The sequence below is a fragment of the Solea senegalensis genome, linkage group LG3 (genome assembly GCF_019176455.1).
Source record: "Solea senegalensis isolate Sse05_10M linkage group LG3, IFAPA_SoseM_1, whole genome shotgun sequence".
Lineage (NCBI taxonomy): Eukaryota > Metazoa > Chordata > Actinopteri > Pleuronectiformes > Soleidae > Solea > Solea senegalensis.
This window is the reverse complement of record NC_058023.1, coordinates 24,675,065-24,692,899: the sequence shown is the minus strand read 5'-3', so window position 1 is coordinate 24,692,899 and position 17,835 is coordinate 24,675,065. Positions and strand designations below refer to the sequence as shown.

General features: G+C 39.9%; 1 protein-coding gene across 10 annotated transcripts in view; it reads left to right on the top strand.

Annotated features, from left to right (window-relative positions):
* The window catches only part of LOC122766924 (lymphoid-restricted membrane protein), a 28,392-nt gene that overhangs the window by 2,106 nt on the left and 8,451 nt on the right, over positions 1 to 17,835 (top strand). For 8 of the 10 annotated variants that reach the window (XM_044022185.1, XM_044022184.1, XM_044022180.1 and 5 more), the window contains exons 1-24: positions 373 to 551; positions 1,541 to 2,274; positions 3,211 to 3,321; positions 3,876 to 4,056; positions 4,423 to 4,481; positions 4,623 to 4,698; positions 4,817 to 4,975; positions 5,252 to 5,369; positions 5,781 to 5,831; positions 6,277 to 6,354; positions 6,551 to 6,607; positions 6,723 to 6,782; positions 7,081 to 7,145; positions 7,295 to 7,388; positions 7,736 to 7,882; positions 8,215 to 8,295; positions 8,932 to 9,083; positions 10,166 to 10,277; positions 10,692 to 10,968; positions 11,967 to 12,007; positions 14,039 to 14,135; positions 14,555 to 14,714; positions 15,633 to 15,720; positions 17,730 to 17,776. In XM_044022185.1, the coding sequence (XP_043878120.1) occupies positions 1,590 to 2,274; positions 3,211 to 3,321; positions 3,876 to 4,056; positions 4,423 to 4,481; positions 4,623 to 4,698; positions 4,817 to 4,975; positions 5,252 to 5,369; positions 5,781 to 5,831; positions 6,277 to 6,354; positions 6,551 to 6,607; positions 6,723 to 6,782; positions 7,081 to 7,145; positions 7,295 to 7,388; positions 7,736 to 7,882; positions 8,215 to 8,295; positions 8,932 to 9,083; positions 10,166 to 10,277; positions 10,692 to 10,968; positions 11,967 to 12,007; positions 14,039 to 14,135; positions 14,555 to 14,714; positions 15,633 to 15,720; positions 17,730 to 17,776 (2,996 nt within the window). In that variant the 5' untranslated portion in view covers positions 373 to 551; positions 1,541 to 1,589. Of the gene's footprint in view, positions 1 to 372; positions 552 to 1,540; positions 2,275 to 3,210; positions 3,322 to 3,875; positions 4,057 to 4,422; positions 4,482 to 4,622; positions 4,699 to 4,816; positions 4,976 to 5,251; positions 5,370 to 5,780; positions 5,832 to 6,276; positions 6,355 to 6,550; positions 6,608 to 6,722; positions 6,783 to 7,080; positions 7,146 to 7,294; positions 7,389 to 7,735; positions 7,883 to 8,214; positions 8,296 to 8,931; positions 9,084 to 10,165; positions 10,278 to 10,691; positions 10,969 to 11,966; positions 12,008 to 14,038; positions 14,136 to 14,554; positions 14,715 to 15,632; positions 15,721 to 17,729; positions 17,777 to 17,835 lie in introns of those variants that run through there. The other 2 variants (XM_044022177.1, XM_044022176.1) reach the window with 2 other exon arrangements.

The window sequence follows — 17,835 nt, the reverse complement described above, 5'->3', positions numbered from 1 at the left end:
AAAACTTCAAGGATAGCCTTTTTCACTCCTCATTGACTGGTTCAGTGGCTCGAAGAACAAATAACATGAAATGTATAATTGTGTGGTCACACGGTAGTATAGCGGCTAGCACTGTTGCCTTACAACAGAATGACCCAGGGTATTCAGATTTCCTCTCAGGGTCCAAAAACATGCAGAGGTTAAGTGGACACGTTGAACGTAGGTGTGAATGTTATTATGGTTTAAGTATGTATACCATAGTGGGGCCGTACATTTCTACAACTACAACCCCCTGGTTGTAGAGTTGGCTCTTGTGTTTCTAGATGCTGTGCCTCCTTCTAGCCACAGAGGGGCGGTGTTGGCTCGTTTTTAGGTTCGCGTACATTGACCTCCTCTCCTTTTACTTGTCTCGAGCGCCGAGCTTCAAACTACCGGTGTGCGCGTGCTCTGCATTTGCGTGGACAGCGAACCAAACATTTCATCGTGGAAATATTTGTTCAAACGAGATTTACAAGGCAACATAACGCATTCAGTCTGCAGGTGGACAGGGGGAAGAAAAGAGAGGACCGGAGGTGAGTTATTTTGAAGACTCGTGGTCAGGTGTGGATATCTGTGTGCACTTATCGTTTGACGCACGCTGACGTGGAAAAATAGTTGTTTTGATGGCTGTATTATGTTTCAATATAGTCATGTTATCTGAATGTTTAGTACAAATATATTATTTTTTTAATATTCGGTTTCATTTTGTTGTTTTTGTAATACATTTCCAGGCGAATGTTTGGCTTAATTAGCTCGTCTGCACACCTGGAACTTAATCAGTGACGTTTTCTTTCATTTCGCCACAATAAGATGCCAAGTTTTAAAATGGCTCCCATATTAGTATTTTGGCCCTCATTTATAGTTTGTGTGGTCTTCTATGTGAAATATGAAAATGTGGATGTGACACAATTTCCCTTTTTCTTTTAATTTACTTCCTTTGCTGCTTCTTTTCTGGTGTCCTTCATTTTCTTCTGCTTATTCTGCAGCTGTTTTCACAACTTTTACACAATTGGCCACTTTTTTTCCCCCAACAAGGCCATTTCAGTTTTAAAATTAAAATTAAAATTAAAAACATGAGTCCCATCAACCTCGAGTGTAATGGCTGTAAATAATTTTCATTGATGAGGCAAATGATGATGATGATGGAACGTTGTTTTTCAGTAAGGGTCTTCGGAAGAGATTTTTGTTAATTTATTAAATTTTTACGAGAACAGCAGATGATTGTCCCAGGTTGTCTGTAGTAATTTGGCAAATTGATCAACATTCAGATGAACAGCAGGAGGTTCAGGAATAAACATTTTCTTTCCACAGGAATAAGTTTGTCTGTAGATAGACTTACCAAAGGATGCATTAATTCCTTTGACAGTAATTGCCTTCTTGTTGATCCTACTCAGAAAAGTGGCTTTATTTCACAATTCATCTAGCTGTTTTATCAGCTTAGTCTTTTTAATGTTTTTCTGTTTTGTTCCGTTATCTCCACTATAAACTGTAAACATAATATGCTTGGCTTATTTTTCTCCAGACTTCAGCCTCTCCTGTAACCAGGAATCCAACACTCCGGCCCCAGCAGTATGGACTGTTACACGCCTCAGGCAAGTCGTCGGCACAACCCAGTGGACAGCATCTGCCGCAAACTGCAGACCATTCAGTGGCGGGGTGACCGAGAGCCAAATTCTCCCTTTCAGATTCCCAAGCTCTCCTCAAGCAATTACGACAGCCCTCAGTGTGGCCTTAGGCACAACCTGGAGGCCATCCTGAAGAAAGGAGCGCTCCACAATGATGAGGTGGAGAGGGGAAAGGACATGGTGAAAGGGAGAGGGATGGGGATGCCAACCTCTGCATCCTCCCAGAGGAGCAGCCTGGGTCCCTCTGTCCCTCCTTCAGTGCCTTCAACCCCCGCGTGCACCCCTTCTATACCAGCTAACATTACATACACAATCACTAGCACTCTGGGAGAGAGGAGAGGAGCAGATGGAAGTGATTTAAGTCAAATGAAGACATGGCAGCGATATTGTTCAACACCCACAGGGCAATCCAAAGATTCTCCTTATTTTACATTCACAAAAGGACCTCAGTCTGTGCAGTCACAGAGCGAGACGCCGAGCACGAGCCAGCCTCTTTCTCGGACCTTCACACCAAGTCACAGCACCCACTCTTACAATGTCAATTTCTGCTCTGCGGACACAATAAACTTGACAGAGTGCGAGCTGCCCTACCCTGCTCTGGTTGTCAAAAGACTGTCTATGGGAGATGGAGGTAAGTAGGAGCAGCTGCTGATTAGCTGGGATGTGCAGGTTGTTACAGACTGACAACACTTAATTTAAGATCCACTTACTTTTAGCCACATATTTTCGTTTTCTTTGCTCAGCAAAGGCATAACAGGTAACAGGACTGTGTTATTCTATTGAAGAATCTAGAAAAGGCTTGTAAGTAGACCTTAGATTAATTCTGTGTAATCTCACCAGCACAAAATGCATGAAATGCTGATTGATATATCTATGTTTTTAGTTTGTAGACTGAAAGTGTCGTCTTCTAGGAGGTTTTATCTTTTAGCATTTATGTTTTTTAATGACCTCAAGTTTGATGTTCTTTCTAGGCTTCTCTAGAAAAACAACACAGGGAATGCTACTAAATCAAACATTTACTCCATAACTTTAGGACAAAAAGCTTTCAGGACACTGAAAGCTTAATTCCTGCCTGGCTTTCACTTATCTTATCAGCTTTATTTTTATATGTATTTTATTCCCATCATATTTCACAATTGGGTTATATCTTAGCACAAAAAACGAAACTTGACACACAGGCTCAGTTGCTCAGACTTTTCCTTTCCTTTGTTTCATTGTAAATTGTTGATGAGGTTATTAAGTCTGTCATTGTTTTGTTTTATTATTTTGTCACTTAAAAGATAAAATAATGATGTTATGATATGTAATACTTAAATCAGTAATAAGGCGACTTCACCCTATTCATGCAACAAGCCTCTGGCGGCCTCTGTTGGAAGTGTGGAAGCACAAGCAGACACTCTGTGGGGTGAAGTGATAAGAGTTAATATTGTAACTCTAAGCTTTGTTGCCTTCTGTATACAAGGCCATTGTACCATTACACTGGTTGCTATGCCCGAAGTTGTATCATGTGCTCACTCTGTTTCACCACTACTGAGTAGAGTTTGCTTTGTGTGTGTTTCATGTGCAGGGACATCACAGGCCTCAGAAAACAAGAAGGAGAACATGGCAGAAATCAGCCTCATCTGTGAGGAGAATCTGTTGGACACCATCTTCTATGCCTGTGACACACAGCGTCGAGGTATGTACACGCACACACACGGTCACTCTGGGTCATACAGTGTTATCCAACATGTTGCAAAGCCAACCAAGACGAATACATCAGCAATGTGACTTATAACTTGTCCAATAATCCATTAGCCAGAAGGTAAGTACAGTATAGTGTCAATAACCTCTGTCTTCTCATGCCAAGATCCTCCCAAGTTCTCTCATGTGCTGAGTAGGGACTGTGCTCTTATTCTATTGATTTTCTGGAGAGAGTCACCTTGTATTGCTGTTCAAGTGATAGAACAGTTTTTCTCTGAGTCCATATTTATATGAAATAATTGTAAAATAGAGCATATTTCTGTTAAATTCAGCTTGGTAAAAACTATTGTGTCGAACAGGGAAGTAGTAGATGTACCGGTTTAAAACTTAGCGGGTTGATTTTGCATTGAAACGTTTCTTTCATGTTTAAAGACTAGCAGTGAAGTCAGTATTGATAATATCATTTCAGATTAAACTGTGAATCACAGTTGAGGTTTTAAAAGGGTAGAATTGTCCAACAATTGATTTTTCTGAAATGTCATTTTCAAGGTAAAGTGTTCGTGTCTCACATTGTGGACTATCTGCGGCACACCACCAGTCGAAGCTCGGAGGACAGTGGACTGGATGAGCTTTGCAACATGCTGGATCCGGAACACAAAGATGTTTCCATTGACCTGGACACCTACCACGCTGTCATGAAGGAGTGGATTGATGACTGCCGCAATAACAGGTAAATGCACGTGTAAACCCAACATGTTTGCCGTTTCATTACAGCAATTTCCTCTTGTGCCATCGTTTTTTTTGGTGTTTTCTTTTTAGACTCTTTAGACCTGGTAATATTTTCTTTTTTCGAGTTATGTAAGGAGATAAAGTAGGCGGTTTATACTGTATATCACAGGTGAGATGGTTGATGACTATCTTTGCTGTAGTTCTACATTTTCAGCATTCTGTTTTAATTCTTACCTACATTCATTTAATGCAGTCGAAAGCCAAACAAGCGGTACTTCATTTCCAACTTACAAGGAGAGAGATTGATTAAAGATTTGCACCAATGATCATAAAAGTAAGATATGGATGTTTCTGTTTGTTTTTTCAGTGATGAAACAACAAATGACTTCACTCAGGACTCTGTGAAACCTAGAGACTGCTTGTCTGGTGAGTTTCCATGTAAAGAATCTCATGTCTGCTTTCACTCTACATGTAATATAACTTACACTTGGAACCTTATAGATTGTGTGCTTTGTTTTTACAGTATACATATATATATGTGTGTGTGTGTGTGTGTGTGTGTTTTAGCGAAGAGGTCAGTGCTGCTCAATATGACCTCAGGAAGTTTGGAGGCCTTTGGAGGGGAAGCATCCAGACTTGAGTTGTGAGTGATGTGTCAAATTGTGAGATTTGTCAGTGTTGTGTATCACCACCCAATCTATACAGTTGAGCAGCATATTTCCTTTACTGTGTGTGCATGCTTGTGTTTTTTCACCTCTCAGTGAAACATCAGAGCTGGTGTATTGTGTTGCTGACCTCCAGATGAGTAACCAGAAGCTGCAGGAGGAAGTGAAGAAGCTGAAGCTAGTGGTGGAGGGCATGGAAGACACAAACCAAAAGCTGGCAGAGGAAAATGAGGACCTACGCAACCAGACCAGGGTGTAAGATGCTTTTACAAAATCTTATAAATAAAATCTTAGGTCTGAAGAGGGACATGGCCTCAAAACTTAACCTGGTCAGCAATAAAGTGCAGCAAACTGATGTGCAAACACATCTTGCTACTTTATTTTGTCCATCTTTGCCCAGCACCCAGTCTATTTCATTTGGAAGTGCATGCATTTGCAAACCATTTGTGGTTCTAGCATAGTCTCACATGGAAACATGTACTGTAACTCACATTGCTTTATTGAATTCCCTCTTTCTTTCATCTTGCACAGTAACCAGCAGCTGGCCCAGAAGGAGAAACTGCTGAAGGATGAGGTGGAGGAGATGAAGGCAACTCTGAGCTGTACTGAGGAAGGCAGAGCTCGTGCCTCCGCACACAGCAAACATGTGGTCAGTCAAACCTTCTGCTCACATGCTCAGACAGAATGTCTGTTTTATTATCATGAATCCATTTCTAGGCTAAATCACCTGACATGTACTGTATTGTAGAACTAAAGTATTGGCTGTTATTGACCTCATTTGGATTGAATATAACTCCTTTATGCAGGTTATATTTTTCAAAGCTCTATCACCTTGTCTCAAGTTGCTTCTTTTGACTAAAAGTAGAACAGTCTTTTTTTATATAGCAGTAAAAAAATGTTTTAATCTATAATTGTTTTACATGTAAGATATTCAATATGGAAAATGGTGCAAACTTTGCACAATAATATGGCGGCTCAGCCTTGTCCTTAAGTGTTTGGTACTATGTTGAATATGTTAGATTCAAAGTAAACAGAGTCTGTTTTGATTTTTTCTTCTTAGGAGAAAGAGAACCAGGGTCTCATTGCCAAGATTGCCTCTCTTCAGGAAGAGGTACTTCACCTACTTCATCTAAAAATGTTGTCTTTTGTCATTAATAACAAATCTTTACAGGGCCTCAGAAGTTTTTATTTTATTGTTACTATTGAAAATATGGTGTTAAAACATATTTTCCCTGACAGTTTGACTTTGCAGCATCACTGCTTAATGACTTATAACAGGTATGAGGGTGATGAGAACAAAACTTAACTGGCTGAAGACATTGTTGTTGAAGTATAATGGTAGACAGTAGGGAAAAGAATACTACTCTTTAAATCCTGCACTTTACTTTTTTAGACATATTTTGTATTTTTCAGTTAGACAGAAATGGTGTTGTATCTTTGTGATTGTACTGCAGTAGCTGTATCATATTGTCATTTTGGGCCATTTTGGTCCTCGTCACGTTTGACCATGGAAGTATGTGAATGATTGTGGAAACTCCCCTCTGATGGTTCCTCAGAATTTCAAGCTAACCATGGAGATGGATGATCTTCAGAGAAGAATAGCAGGGCTGTGTGAAATTAATGCTGACCTTCAGGTACCTTTTTTCTATCTGCAATTTCATTTTTATGTTTTCCTCTGCAATGTTACATCTATACTTGGACTTGTGAGGGAGGAAGGTGGTTACACAATCAACATGCCTGAGTTCTTGTAGTAACTCCATCTCAATCATATAAGAAATTCTACCTAAAGCGAACTACCTTTTTATTTTAATTTTGCTAATCTCTCCTCAGGTGCAAATTCACTCTTTTGATGCTGTTGTCAGTGACAAAGAGACTGTGATACACGAGGTCAGTGCTTTGTTTTCATTATCCATTTTACTGTTACTGTAAAGAAATCCTTTTTTGGGTTTGCACCTAAACCTCTGCATCTAACTGGTCATGTTTCCTTTGTGCCCTTTCACAGAAAAGCAAACAGATAAATGAGCTGAAGGCAGCAGTGGAGGAATACTCCTCCATCACAGAGGTCAGTGAGTTGTGTTTTACCTCATGTCCTATGCACCTCCTTCACGTTGAGGAAATGGATGCTCTTTTACTGCTTGTATGTGTCTGATATCTTGGCGCTTGGAAAAAAAAACCCTAATCAGAGCGTATCTGTTCTGGTTCTTGCTTGTTTTTAGTTCATGCCAAAGCAGCCATGTTGTACTCTGCTTAATTTCAGCATCTCCCTTTTAACATTCAGTGTGTTATCAGTATTTATTTTGTACAGTACATGTAAATAGCTGCGATGAACTGACTCACTTTTCCTCTGCTGTTGATTCCAGCTGCTGAGGGCAGACAAGAGCAAACTGGAGAGCCAGATGCAGATGTTGCATCCTCAATTAGCTGGGTAAGTGATCCAAGGATGACCTGGGGTTGGAAGGGTTAGTGATATTAAACATTTTGGATTTGGGGTGGCTTTACCACATTTTTCTAAATATTTTGTTTGTTTGTAATGTTTTTCCTCTCCTGCTTTTCATTTTCCTCTTGTCTCTCCAGGGCTAGTGTGTCCCTGTCAGTGGCTTACAGATTAAACCAGAGCAGCTCAGGATCCCTACAGACAGAACTGGCTTTGGCACAATCACCACTGGGGGTCAGCACCCCCCTGCTCTTATTTGCCCAAAAATACACTTAATCAAGAGATACTCAACAAATAATAGAAACTTCTTGACACACTGTTGCAGATTTGTACTTATATTCACACTGCACAGAAAACATATTTACACTAATCAATAATGTTGAGAATTGTCTGAGAATTTTTATGAATACAAATGGTGATGATCCATTTATCCCACAGACTGTTAGGATTCCCACAGTCACACTGTCTGCACCTTACTTTGGACATACATGCTATTTACAGTATTGGTCCAGTTTCTTTGCAGTAATGGAGATAACATCATTGTTTTTGTATTATATAAAATGCACTGTTATCTCCCACAGGCTCCTCATGGAGTTGACCATTTGTCCACTACTATGAACATCACCTCTCCACTAGATGAGACACTGGACAGAGAGGTGTTTCTGCTGCTGCAGGGACCCAGTCCTGAACACATGGCTCTCGAGTTTAAGAGTCTTCTAAAAAAACTGGTAACAATGATAAAGCATGCACACAGACATAACCATGATTTCACTACATATTATCTATGAAACAAAAGATAATTATCGACTAAATTTAACTTGCTTTTTCGGCTAGCATCTGAATGATAAGAGTAATGAGTTTAGTGTTGAAAAGAAGATGGGGTTTTAAATGTTTGTGAGGGAGATACTCGTTTTTAAGTTTTTGTCAACTGGGACTCATCACTTGGCCAAGATACAATTGGTTTTAGCATTACTTTTTAATTTCATGTGTCATTGTGTTTCTCTTAATATGTCTCTATAATATTGTATGTCTCACAATATACTTTCTCTTTGTCTCTCAGAAAATGAGTTTTAGGGAAGAATCCGACTTTGTCTTATCCACAGTTAAAGGCATGGTGGACAACACAGACAATGATCTTCAGGTCTGATATATACACACTTTTCTCCATTAGCATAAAAGTACTGCAGTTTTGTATAGTTTATGAATACACGCTGATTCAACATTGAAAAAAACAGTTTCAGTTGTTTTTTTTTTGCATGAATCATAAAATTATATAATCTCTATCTTCCTCTCCCTCCACCTGTTGTGCTCTTTCTATCACTTCCTATCTGCACTTTCTCTCCATCCCTCCCACTATCCCACCTCTCTAGAGGGCTTTCACTTATATAACTCTCCAACAGGCCTCATTCAAGCACTGCCATTTAGTCACTGTTATGCGATGAACACAACCCACTTCCCTCCTCCCTCACTGTATCTCTCCGGCTTTCTCTCTTCTCCCCTCCTCCTGCAGTGTTGCCATTCTGCATTCATTAGCCACGTTCTTCCATAAAGCAGTAAACATACCAAATGAGACAGAAATCATTAGTGAAGCAGAGCTGTACCAGTGCAAGTCCATCTCCGGCTGGTTTTTCAGTGTGCCGGATTGTGAGGAAAGATTTTGTCAGTTAGGTGTCAGAACTTTTTGCAAGGTGTAAAAGACGACCAGCTATTTAAGCTGTGCGTCATGTGTCCTTCCATCCGAGCGAGCAGCTGACCTCTTGGCCTCTTCTTCCCACAGACGGTGCAGGCAGAGCTGGATGCGAGGAGGGCCGACTGGGCCCTTGGCCTGGACCAGCTGGCCCAATACACAGACTCACTGGAGAAGGAGCTGATCAAAATGGCCAGTAACATGAGGAGGTCTCGCACCGAGATCCTCCACCTTTCAGTCAGGTGAGGAGTTTTTTTTTTCTGTCTCTGCACTGCCTTTGTATCAGTGGCTTTGTGTGTTAAGAGTTGGGCAGTCACAGATCTGAGAAGTGAAGTAAGTGCATGTCATTAGAGCAGAGGAATAAAGAGTAGAATTGCAATCAGTCTTGTGCTGGGAAATTAAAGAAAGCTTGACTTGCAGATAAGAAAATATAGTTTTATGCAGTGATCTCCCAGGTTGACTCACTAAGAAGTGACTATTTCTGGAAAGTTGTGGTAATATTGGTATCACTGAAGAGGACATTAGTAGTGAGTCAGAGGTTGAACTTGCATCATAATTGCTCTGGAAAGATAGTAACCCTAACCTAAAGTTTAACTATCATGAGTAACCACACTCAGACCTCTACATGTGTCTCTGAGGTGTCGTTTCTACTGCTCGGTTTCAGTTGACTAATCAGTTGTACTTCGTGGAGGAAAGACATGTCAATCATCTCGGCCTCAATGACCATAATGGGACCATTTCACTAGGTTTGTGTCTGGACCATATCTGGACTCCAAACCAACTGTGTGTGAAAGGGTTTTCCCTGTGCTGTATTTGACTGAGCTGTGTTTGCTTGTGTTTTCATGGAGACGGACATCCCCTGCAGATATATAACTGGTCTGATGTGGTACATAATCGGACCAGAGAGGGAGAACAGGTCAGGCTATCCAGCTGCGATTCACAGGCTGGCAGTTAATAATAAAGATAAAATAAAGAGGGTTCGTTGTAGGTGTACAGAGAAGATATGTGATACAGAGTATTCAGATTAAGACTGGACTGTGCTAGGGTTAGCTAATTGAAGTACACATTGGTGAATCGGTGTGTAGTCTGGGATTGGGCTGTTGAGATAGTTTACTGTGCCAGTTGGAGAACTGGTGCTTGTCACCCTGGGCAACAGAATGGGACACTGCATGGGCCTGCGGATTGGGTACAGTATGTCCATTATGCCATCATCGGGATCTTTATGCATGTGTTTTTCTGACTCTACTAAGCCTACTTTGATCATTTGCTCACTTCTACTGTAATTAACCTGTCAAAAATACGAGTGACATTGTGTTATTTGCAGGGTGCAAGAGCAGGAGAACCAGAAGCGACAGCTGGGTGAGGAACTGGAGCAGCTGAAGACACCCCAGGACAGCAGAGAGGCCTCATGTCAGACACCTGCACCAGATGAAGAGGTGAGAAAGACATAAAGGAACCAACATCAGAACTAGCTGATTCCACTGTTCTCATAAGTCATCTTTAAGCCTCAAGACTTGTGCTACATTGTTTGCTGGTTGAATTCAACTTTAAAATGTACATTAAGTATATTTTGTACATTTGCTTGAAGTGCAAAACAGTGATTGTACTGTATATGACACATGCACAGGGTCAGATGCAGCAATACAGCCACACAGTGCCCCTTAACACGAACATGCAGTTTACATCAGCTTTGTGCGGACGTGGATAAATCTGCAGGGACCATACTATTTTACACAAATACTGCAGGTGGTCAGTGCTGTGTTTTTGTGAGGCCATTGTGGTTGACAGAACAAGATTTGTTTGAGGTTTTTCCATTTTTCTTTGTCTTTTCCTTGTGTTTCTTTTTTTAGCCTGCAGATGGATACTTGGACTGGGATGAGGAGTTTGCCCTCCAAGACTTCCTGAAGAGTGAGCTGGCAGAGGGGAATTGCCAGGTTCTGGATGGACAACCTGATGGAGGACCTAAGGATAAAGGGAACAAATTAACAGACAGAAGTGAGGAGGAAGATGGGGTTGAGAGGTGGATGGTGGTGGATACTGAAGGAGAGGAGAGGGACACGTCAACTCCTCTGTCTGCTTTCTCTGTGGGGGCAAAGCCCGAGCAGGGCATAGTGGAAGAGAGGCGAGGTGAGTGTGGACATACTATCCAGATATTTATCCAGTCTTTATATCCAGTTTTAGTATGCATCGAAAGTAGCCCAAAGCTAGCTTGAATATCCTAGTGTAAAGCCAGGACTAAATATAGGTTAATCATTTTCTAGCCCTCTTGTGACCCCAGTGCTCACCATGTTCTCAGCTTTAGATCAAATTCAGTAGGATTACCAGTACAAATAAGTACTGGCCTAGTGCAGTTACATGTGTTTTCTTAGCAGAATAATATTGATCAAATCGTTTGAATGTACAAACTGTAGACAAATTAATTGAATAACTAAATGACACATGAATTGCATATGCTTTTATCCTCATATTTCATGTACTATGCGTTTGGTATTGCTGAAGATAAACATGACTGTCTCTTAAAATCCACAGCTAATGCAAAAAGAGACAACAATAGAGCTACGAGAAAATGCACATTACTGGTACTAAAGTATTATTTGTGCAAGTGGATTATCCCTGTGTAATCCACAGCAGTCACAGGGCACTCAGCCACCCTTCAAGTACCACTACAGTGCACACACTCACTCTCTGTAAGGGAACACACATACCCTGAGGCCATTGGAAGCAGACCCCTGCCTTCTATGGTTGTTGTGGCCCTGTGCCTGTAAAGGTTGTGTGTGTGAAATCCTCTTTTTCAAGGTCCTTCTATGGCCAGGTGTAAGAAACCATCTGAGTCTATGAAGTGAGCTCACTAATCTCTCCATTCCTCTGCCTGCACGAGTGGCTGGCAAGCAGAGAGACAGAAAAGCAAGAGGGCAGATATGGGCGTTAGAGCTACTTTAGCCATGCATGATACTTTAATCCCTCAGCATAAGTCTTAACCGTCTATGGTTTAGAAAAAGGTGGGGATGTTTTTCGAGCACATATTTACCCTGTTAGATTAAACGAATAAGACTTTTGTCTTTTTATGTCTTTTCTTCCCTGATCTCCTCTTCATTCATATTTACTTTTTTTTTTATGTCACACAGACATTTGCACTGAGTCAGAGGTGATGTGTCAACCTTTGCAGGTAAACTAAAATGTGTCCTCTCATCAAAGTGTATGTATTATGTATTAACCTTGTACTCAATATTTTGCTTTATATTTTATTAGATATTTTGTGAAAATGGCACACATTTAACATATTGGATTTAAACACTAAATACTGCTAGGGACCCTTAATCAAAGCAACTACAAAGTGAATTGTGGAAAAACAAGACAACACACTGGCTAACTAGTATCGAATATTTCCTTTCTTATTCTAATCTTTCATAATGAGGTTGCCCTTGGAGTTATAACAGAGACAGGTTAAGTGCATGACATCATTAAATAGTGTCTAAAATGGAACAGTTTGTTACCTTGAATAGAAATGTGGATTTATATCAATTTAAAGAGTGTTAGAAACATTTTGACTAATATGAGTTCACTACTGAAAAAAATACATTAGTTTTGTCTTTTCAGATATTTTAATGCTGATATTTTGCATATTATATTAAGTGTTATGCCCTCCAGAACAGTAATTTATTAGAATATGGTCGCACTTCATAAGTCTCCTTCTCAGAGCATTGACTATAAATGCCTTACCATGTAACTTGATTCAAAGCTGCAGTATTTTTCCTTGAGGCAAGTCAAAATAGTCAAAATGTGTTCCACACATAGAAATATTTATTTTGGTCTCTCTAAACCACCTGCCATATTGATTTGTGACCGTTTTAGTTTCAAACTTTTAATCTATGTCCTTTGAAAAGGGATTGCAATCATTTGTTGATTGCAGATAGTGAAGATTAATTTCTGCTAGGGCAGTGTTTCCCAATCCTGGTCCTGCGGAACTTGATGATGAGCTGAACCATGCAGGGCAGGGGTCCCTGAGAACCAGGATTGGGAAACAGCGAACCACTGCTTTGTGCAGGTTGCATATTAAAACAATTGGATGTCAGTTTGTTGTTGTAAAAAGATGCAAACTCATTCACCATGATTCAAAAACTATTGCTGAAGTTGTTAGATGCTGAATCATGAGCTGCTCAGCGACCAACAGGATGTGATTGTATGTACTAGGCAGCTGGAGGGGTGAGAAACTGCATGTCATCAGGAAGCAGGACAGTTCTACAGCAGATGTGATGCTCATCTTACCTTCCTTGATTTATGAAAGCTCAAAAAATATTTAGTTTGGCATACATATCTTTGTTGTTACGGGAACAAAACCATACATGTCCTGTGTAATTGTGGGAAGTTGTGATTTACAGTTATCATTGGGGATACGACTCAGACTTTATTCTTTATAAATAAGAGTTCAAACTGAGGTTGAAACCTGCTGGTCCACATCACAGTGAACAGTGTAGACTGTTGTTGCTTAACATACTGGGAAGTAATAACTGGAAGGTAGGAATACTTGAATACCATCTGTTCTAATGTACATTGTGATTTATCATTGCACACATAAGACTATCAATGCTCTTTTGCTATCCTCCTCCTCACCTTCTGCACTCTATCTCTTTCTCTTATTACCATTTGTCTACCAAATAGCTCTTCACATATACTGTAATTAGTCACAGGCAGCAGAGTGCTTGCTTGTGCAGTAGCTTCCTTATACTGTATTTAATGATAGTGATGGGACCTCAAGATCACACTGGTGTAAAGAGGAAAATGATATGAACCAGCATTTTTATTTTCTCTACAGTATTTCTGCATTAAATAACCATATATTCTATACATTAAACTGCACATGACATGTCTGTTATCTTCCTAAACATTCTTCATTCCTCAGTGTTAAACTTTGTACATCTGCTGTTCCTGCAGTCACTGTGAACATATTTGTTACTGTCCTGTGATGTTGACAGTAACTGAGGGTCTTTGCAGCATCCCATCACTGACGGGGCAGCTGCTCTGTGCGGTTTGTCAGCTGTTACATTTTTTTAGCTTTGTATATACACAATGCTTTTTAAAGATTTGCTTTAACTGCCTGACTATGGGCCTACTGTTTAGTGCATTGTCGATGTTTGTTGCTAATTTGACTTTCTTTTGAACATTTATTTTGTTTTGTGTGTTTGTTTGTTTTTTATAGGAAAAAGCAGCAGCGCTATTGAGCGCCCACTCACAAGCTGTCAGCTTTAGACACCCAGAGGCTGAAGCTCTCCCTGATCCATCCCACTCAGAGAAGAGTAAGACCTCCGCCTCCCCCACTCTTGCTGTAACTCGCGCTAGATCACTCGCTGTCATTCTGTTCCTCTTTCTTCTTCCTCGACTGTCTGCTATTCAACTGCTCAACTGTTTGCATTTTCAATTTAATAGTGAATCATTCCATGAATTATTCAGAGGAGATTAAAGAATACCACCGAATGAACATCACTTTTGTTGTTTTTGTATTTGTATATACTGTCATATGGGTCCAGATTGTATTAATGTTTGTGTATAAACTGATGCTGCGAATATATTTAAAATACTTTAGCTAATGTATGTATTTTACTGGAGAGCATGTTGAACTACTGTTTTTGTTTCTTTTGGAAATTGTACCAGTTATAATAATTCTTGTGGTACTGAACATGTATGTAAAGATCTAGCATTGTTCTATTCTCACCAGATGCCTCTTCAGAAGTCTCTGAAACAACAAAGAATTTGTACAACTCACCTGAACAAGAACAAACAGTCACACCTGGTAACACCCCTCCCTCAGCAGCAGACATGGTCTCTCCTGATGGTACATCCCCTGGGCCAGATGAGACCATTGCCAATAATGAAAGGTAAAGGATTGAATTCATTTAATTTCCCCTAGCGTTTCTTATTATTACATGACAAATTGCTTGGGGGAAAAAGCATCATACTCTGATGGTGTCTTTTTGACAGTACCACCAGGGGCTACCAATTTTGTTGTGTTTTTTGTTTTGGAGAAATTGCTCTCTGTTGGCTGTGGCTATGCATTGTTATGTACCACAACACATTTAATATATTTATATCAACAGAACAAAAATAATTTGGTAACTGATCGATTTTAAATGGGAAAATAAGCAATAATCAAACTCTGAAGCAGTCTTTCTCAGAAATTTAGTTGAGAGGGGGAGCCCCTGGGCAGGCACAGGGGCTTTTTTGGGGTTGGTTATTTATAGATCAATCTTGGCCATAACAATTGGTGATTTCCAATTCAAAATGTGTTACAGAATTGGGTGAAAAGGGGGGTTGATGTATAAAACGTTTGCTCTTAACCAATCTTCTATTATTTTTGTTCTAATTAATGTCTTTTCCAGGAACCTAAACAGGAACATTGTCAATATACTCAGCTGGAATTTGCAAACAAACCAAAAACTATCAGACTGATATGATGCTTCTATCAGTCACAAAACTGATGACCTCACTCAGCCTCAGTTGGTTTCTTACCCATACCTTTAGTAGTCACCTTTCGACTTGTCATTTCCCTATGGCTTGGCCTCTTTTGCTAACCAAATAGATTTTTTTTCACTGTGGGAGGCGTGTGCAGAGTAATGAGCATCTCTGCTGCTTTGCATGGGCACGGTCCACCTACAAAGAGACGAAAGCTGTTCTTTACCTCTCTCTGTTTCATAATAAGATAGTTTTGTATTATTAGACAGCAAGAGAGCGCATGTAAAATAAATTAAGAAAGGAGTGCATAAAAGCTGAGGTTTTACCTTTTCACGTGGGGTCAGCAGTGAGCCGACCACTGAGGACTACAAGGAAGGAGGAGAAAAGGAAGGCAAAGCGGACTCGAGCACAAGCGACATGAACTGCTTTAAGGTTAGTACCAGAGGGAAGTACATAAGTACAGCTTCCTCTATTTTTATAGCATCACAATCCCCTGTGCTTCCTCTTTATTTGATCCCCCCTTCTCTCTCTCTATCTTTGCAACTTCCTGTATGTTTAAGCTGAGCGAGAGAACGGTGCGTGTCTGTGCGTTAGTGTTTTGGGTGAAATTCTGTGGTGGAACGTCCAGGGATGTAAAATTATTGGAACAATCAGAGAAATCAGTTGGCCATTATTCTACCAACTGCTCCAGCAAAAGGAGTTATGGCATCTGCCCCTGAATTCTGTTGCCAGTGGAGGCAAGTACAATATAATATTAAAACATTTATACGCTTTTGGTATCACTATGTTAAGTTGCCATGCTACAGATTTTCTAATACATTAATTAACACTATGCTGCGTGAAAGAGTTTGCAGTAATATGTGTAATTAATCATATTGGTAATTTATCTTTGAACGATCACAGGAAACTTTTTTTATTGCGATATACCTGGGCACAAATGATCCAAAAATCAACTGATGACTAACTCGCACAATGAGTTGTCAATCAAAATTGTTGTTGGATACAGGTTTTTTTTTTAATAAAGTAAAAATAAAAAGTTTAATAATTTAGGGGGAAAAAATGACAACAATTATGCTCCAAACCCATTATCAAAGGAGTGGGCACATTGGAACATTTTAGATAGGTATGAACCATTAAATGTGTGGGCCATTTGTTTTTGTCAGAGATGCTGTTGCAACATTTAGAAGTAGTGACTATTGTGTAAACAGTATAGCCTTTAACAATGGGTAAATGATTGGCAAGAAATTAATGTGCAGGTAGGCTTTATCATCACATTGAGAGCCAATAATATGGGGATTTCATTGAACTCTACTGCCATACAATGCTTAATAACAAATTATGATACCTAACCTTATTAAGATGGCATGCTGGATAACTACAGCAGGGTAATATCAGTGATTAAGTTAAACATTGTGCCATTTAAAAAGTTTTGCCCTAAGTGAGTAAATAAAGAGAAAACATATTGGTCCTTGAATGGAGCCCTGTGACACCTCATCACGACATTGCTTTTGGGGAGTTGAAGCCATTGGCGGACACAAATGTCTGCTAAAGAAGCACGTACAGATACCCACCCATGTTCTCAACTAATGACTTCTAACATTCTATCTTGATTTTATCTTGATGAATATTTTAATCTAATCTCGAAGTATCAAACATTTGCTATGTGCAACACGAAAATGTCCCAGTGATGACTGTGGTGGTGGCGGCTTAGCATTATTGCATAATTTAGAAAAGAAAGAAGCTCGACATGAAATTCACAACATTCTGGAGGACTTGGAAAACATTTTTAGTTCTTGGAAAATAGCTCCCCATGGAGAATTTATCAAATTAATGAATGTTTTGGATGCAAATCTGATACTGTTAATGTTGCTTTAAATAGTAGAGTTTACTGAGCAGCAGCCAGTTTTATTTCTTTTCACTGCTTAACATTTAAATAGAAATCTGATGTTTTGTATTCCGTGCCATGGAATAGAGGAGGTAGCTCTCCTGTTATTGAGGGAGTTTAAATGCAATATTATGTACACTTCTTACACAATATCCTATTACATTATTCACCTCGTTCTAGTGTGTGTTCGTGTTCACGCAATAGGACTGTGTATGCACACTGTCCGCCTCCGCTACTCATCATTGTGCCAGTTTTAACGTGTTCTCTGAGCACCCTTCTCAGCAACACATGCACACACACATGCACAGAGCTCCATGAAGCTTCATATTATATAAAGAATCGGCCCAGTTTTGCTGTTCCACACTCTGCACAGCTCAGATATCTCACTGCCATGGGACAGGTACTCATGCATATACACGTATATGTACATGTACCTTTTTAATCATTGACCATTTCTTGTAATGTGGTACAGCAAATGTGCTGCAAGGCCACCTGTCTTTTTCTCACCGCCTACCTCCCTCATTCTCTACCCTTTTACTCTTGTCCATCCTCTCAGAGCCTGAGCCTGGACCAGCTGGCAGACAGATCAGCAGCTGGGGACACGTGAGTGATTGACTATTGACTGGTGGCTTGAAAAACCTTTTGAACTTGCATCTCTTCAT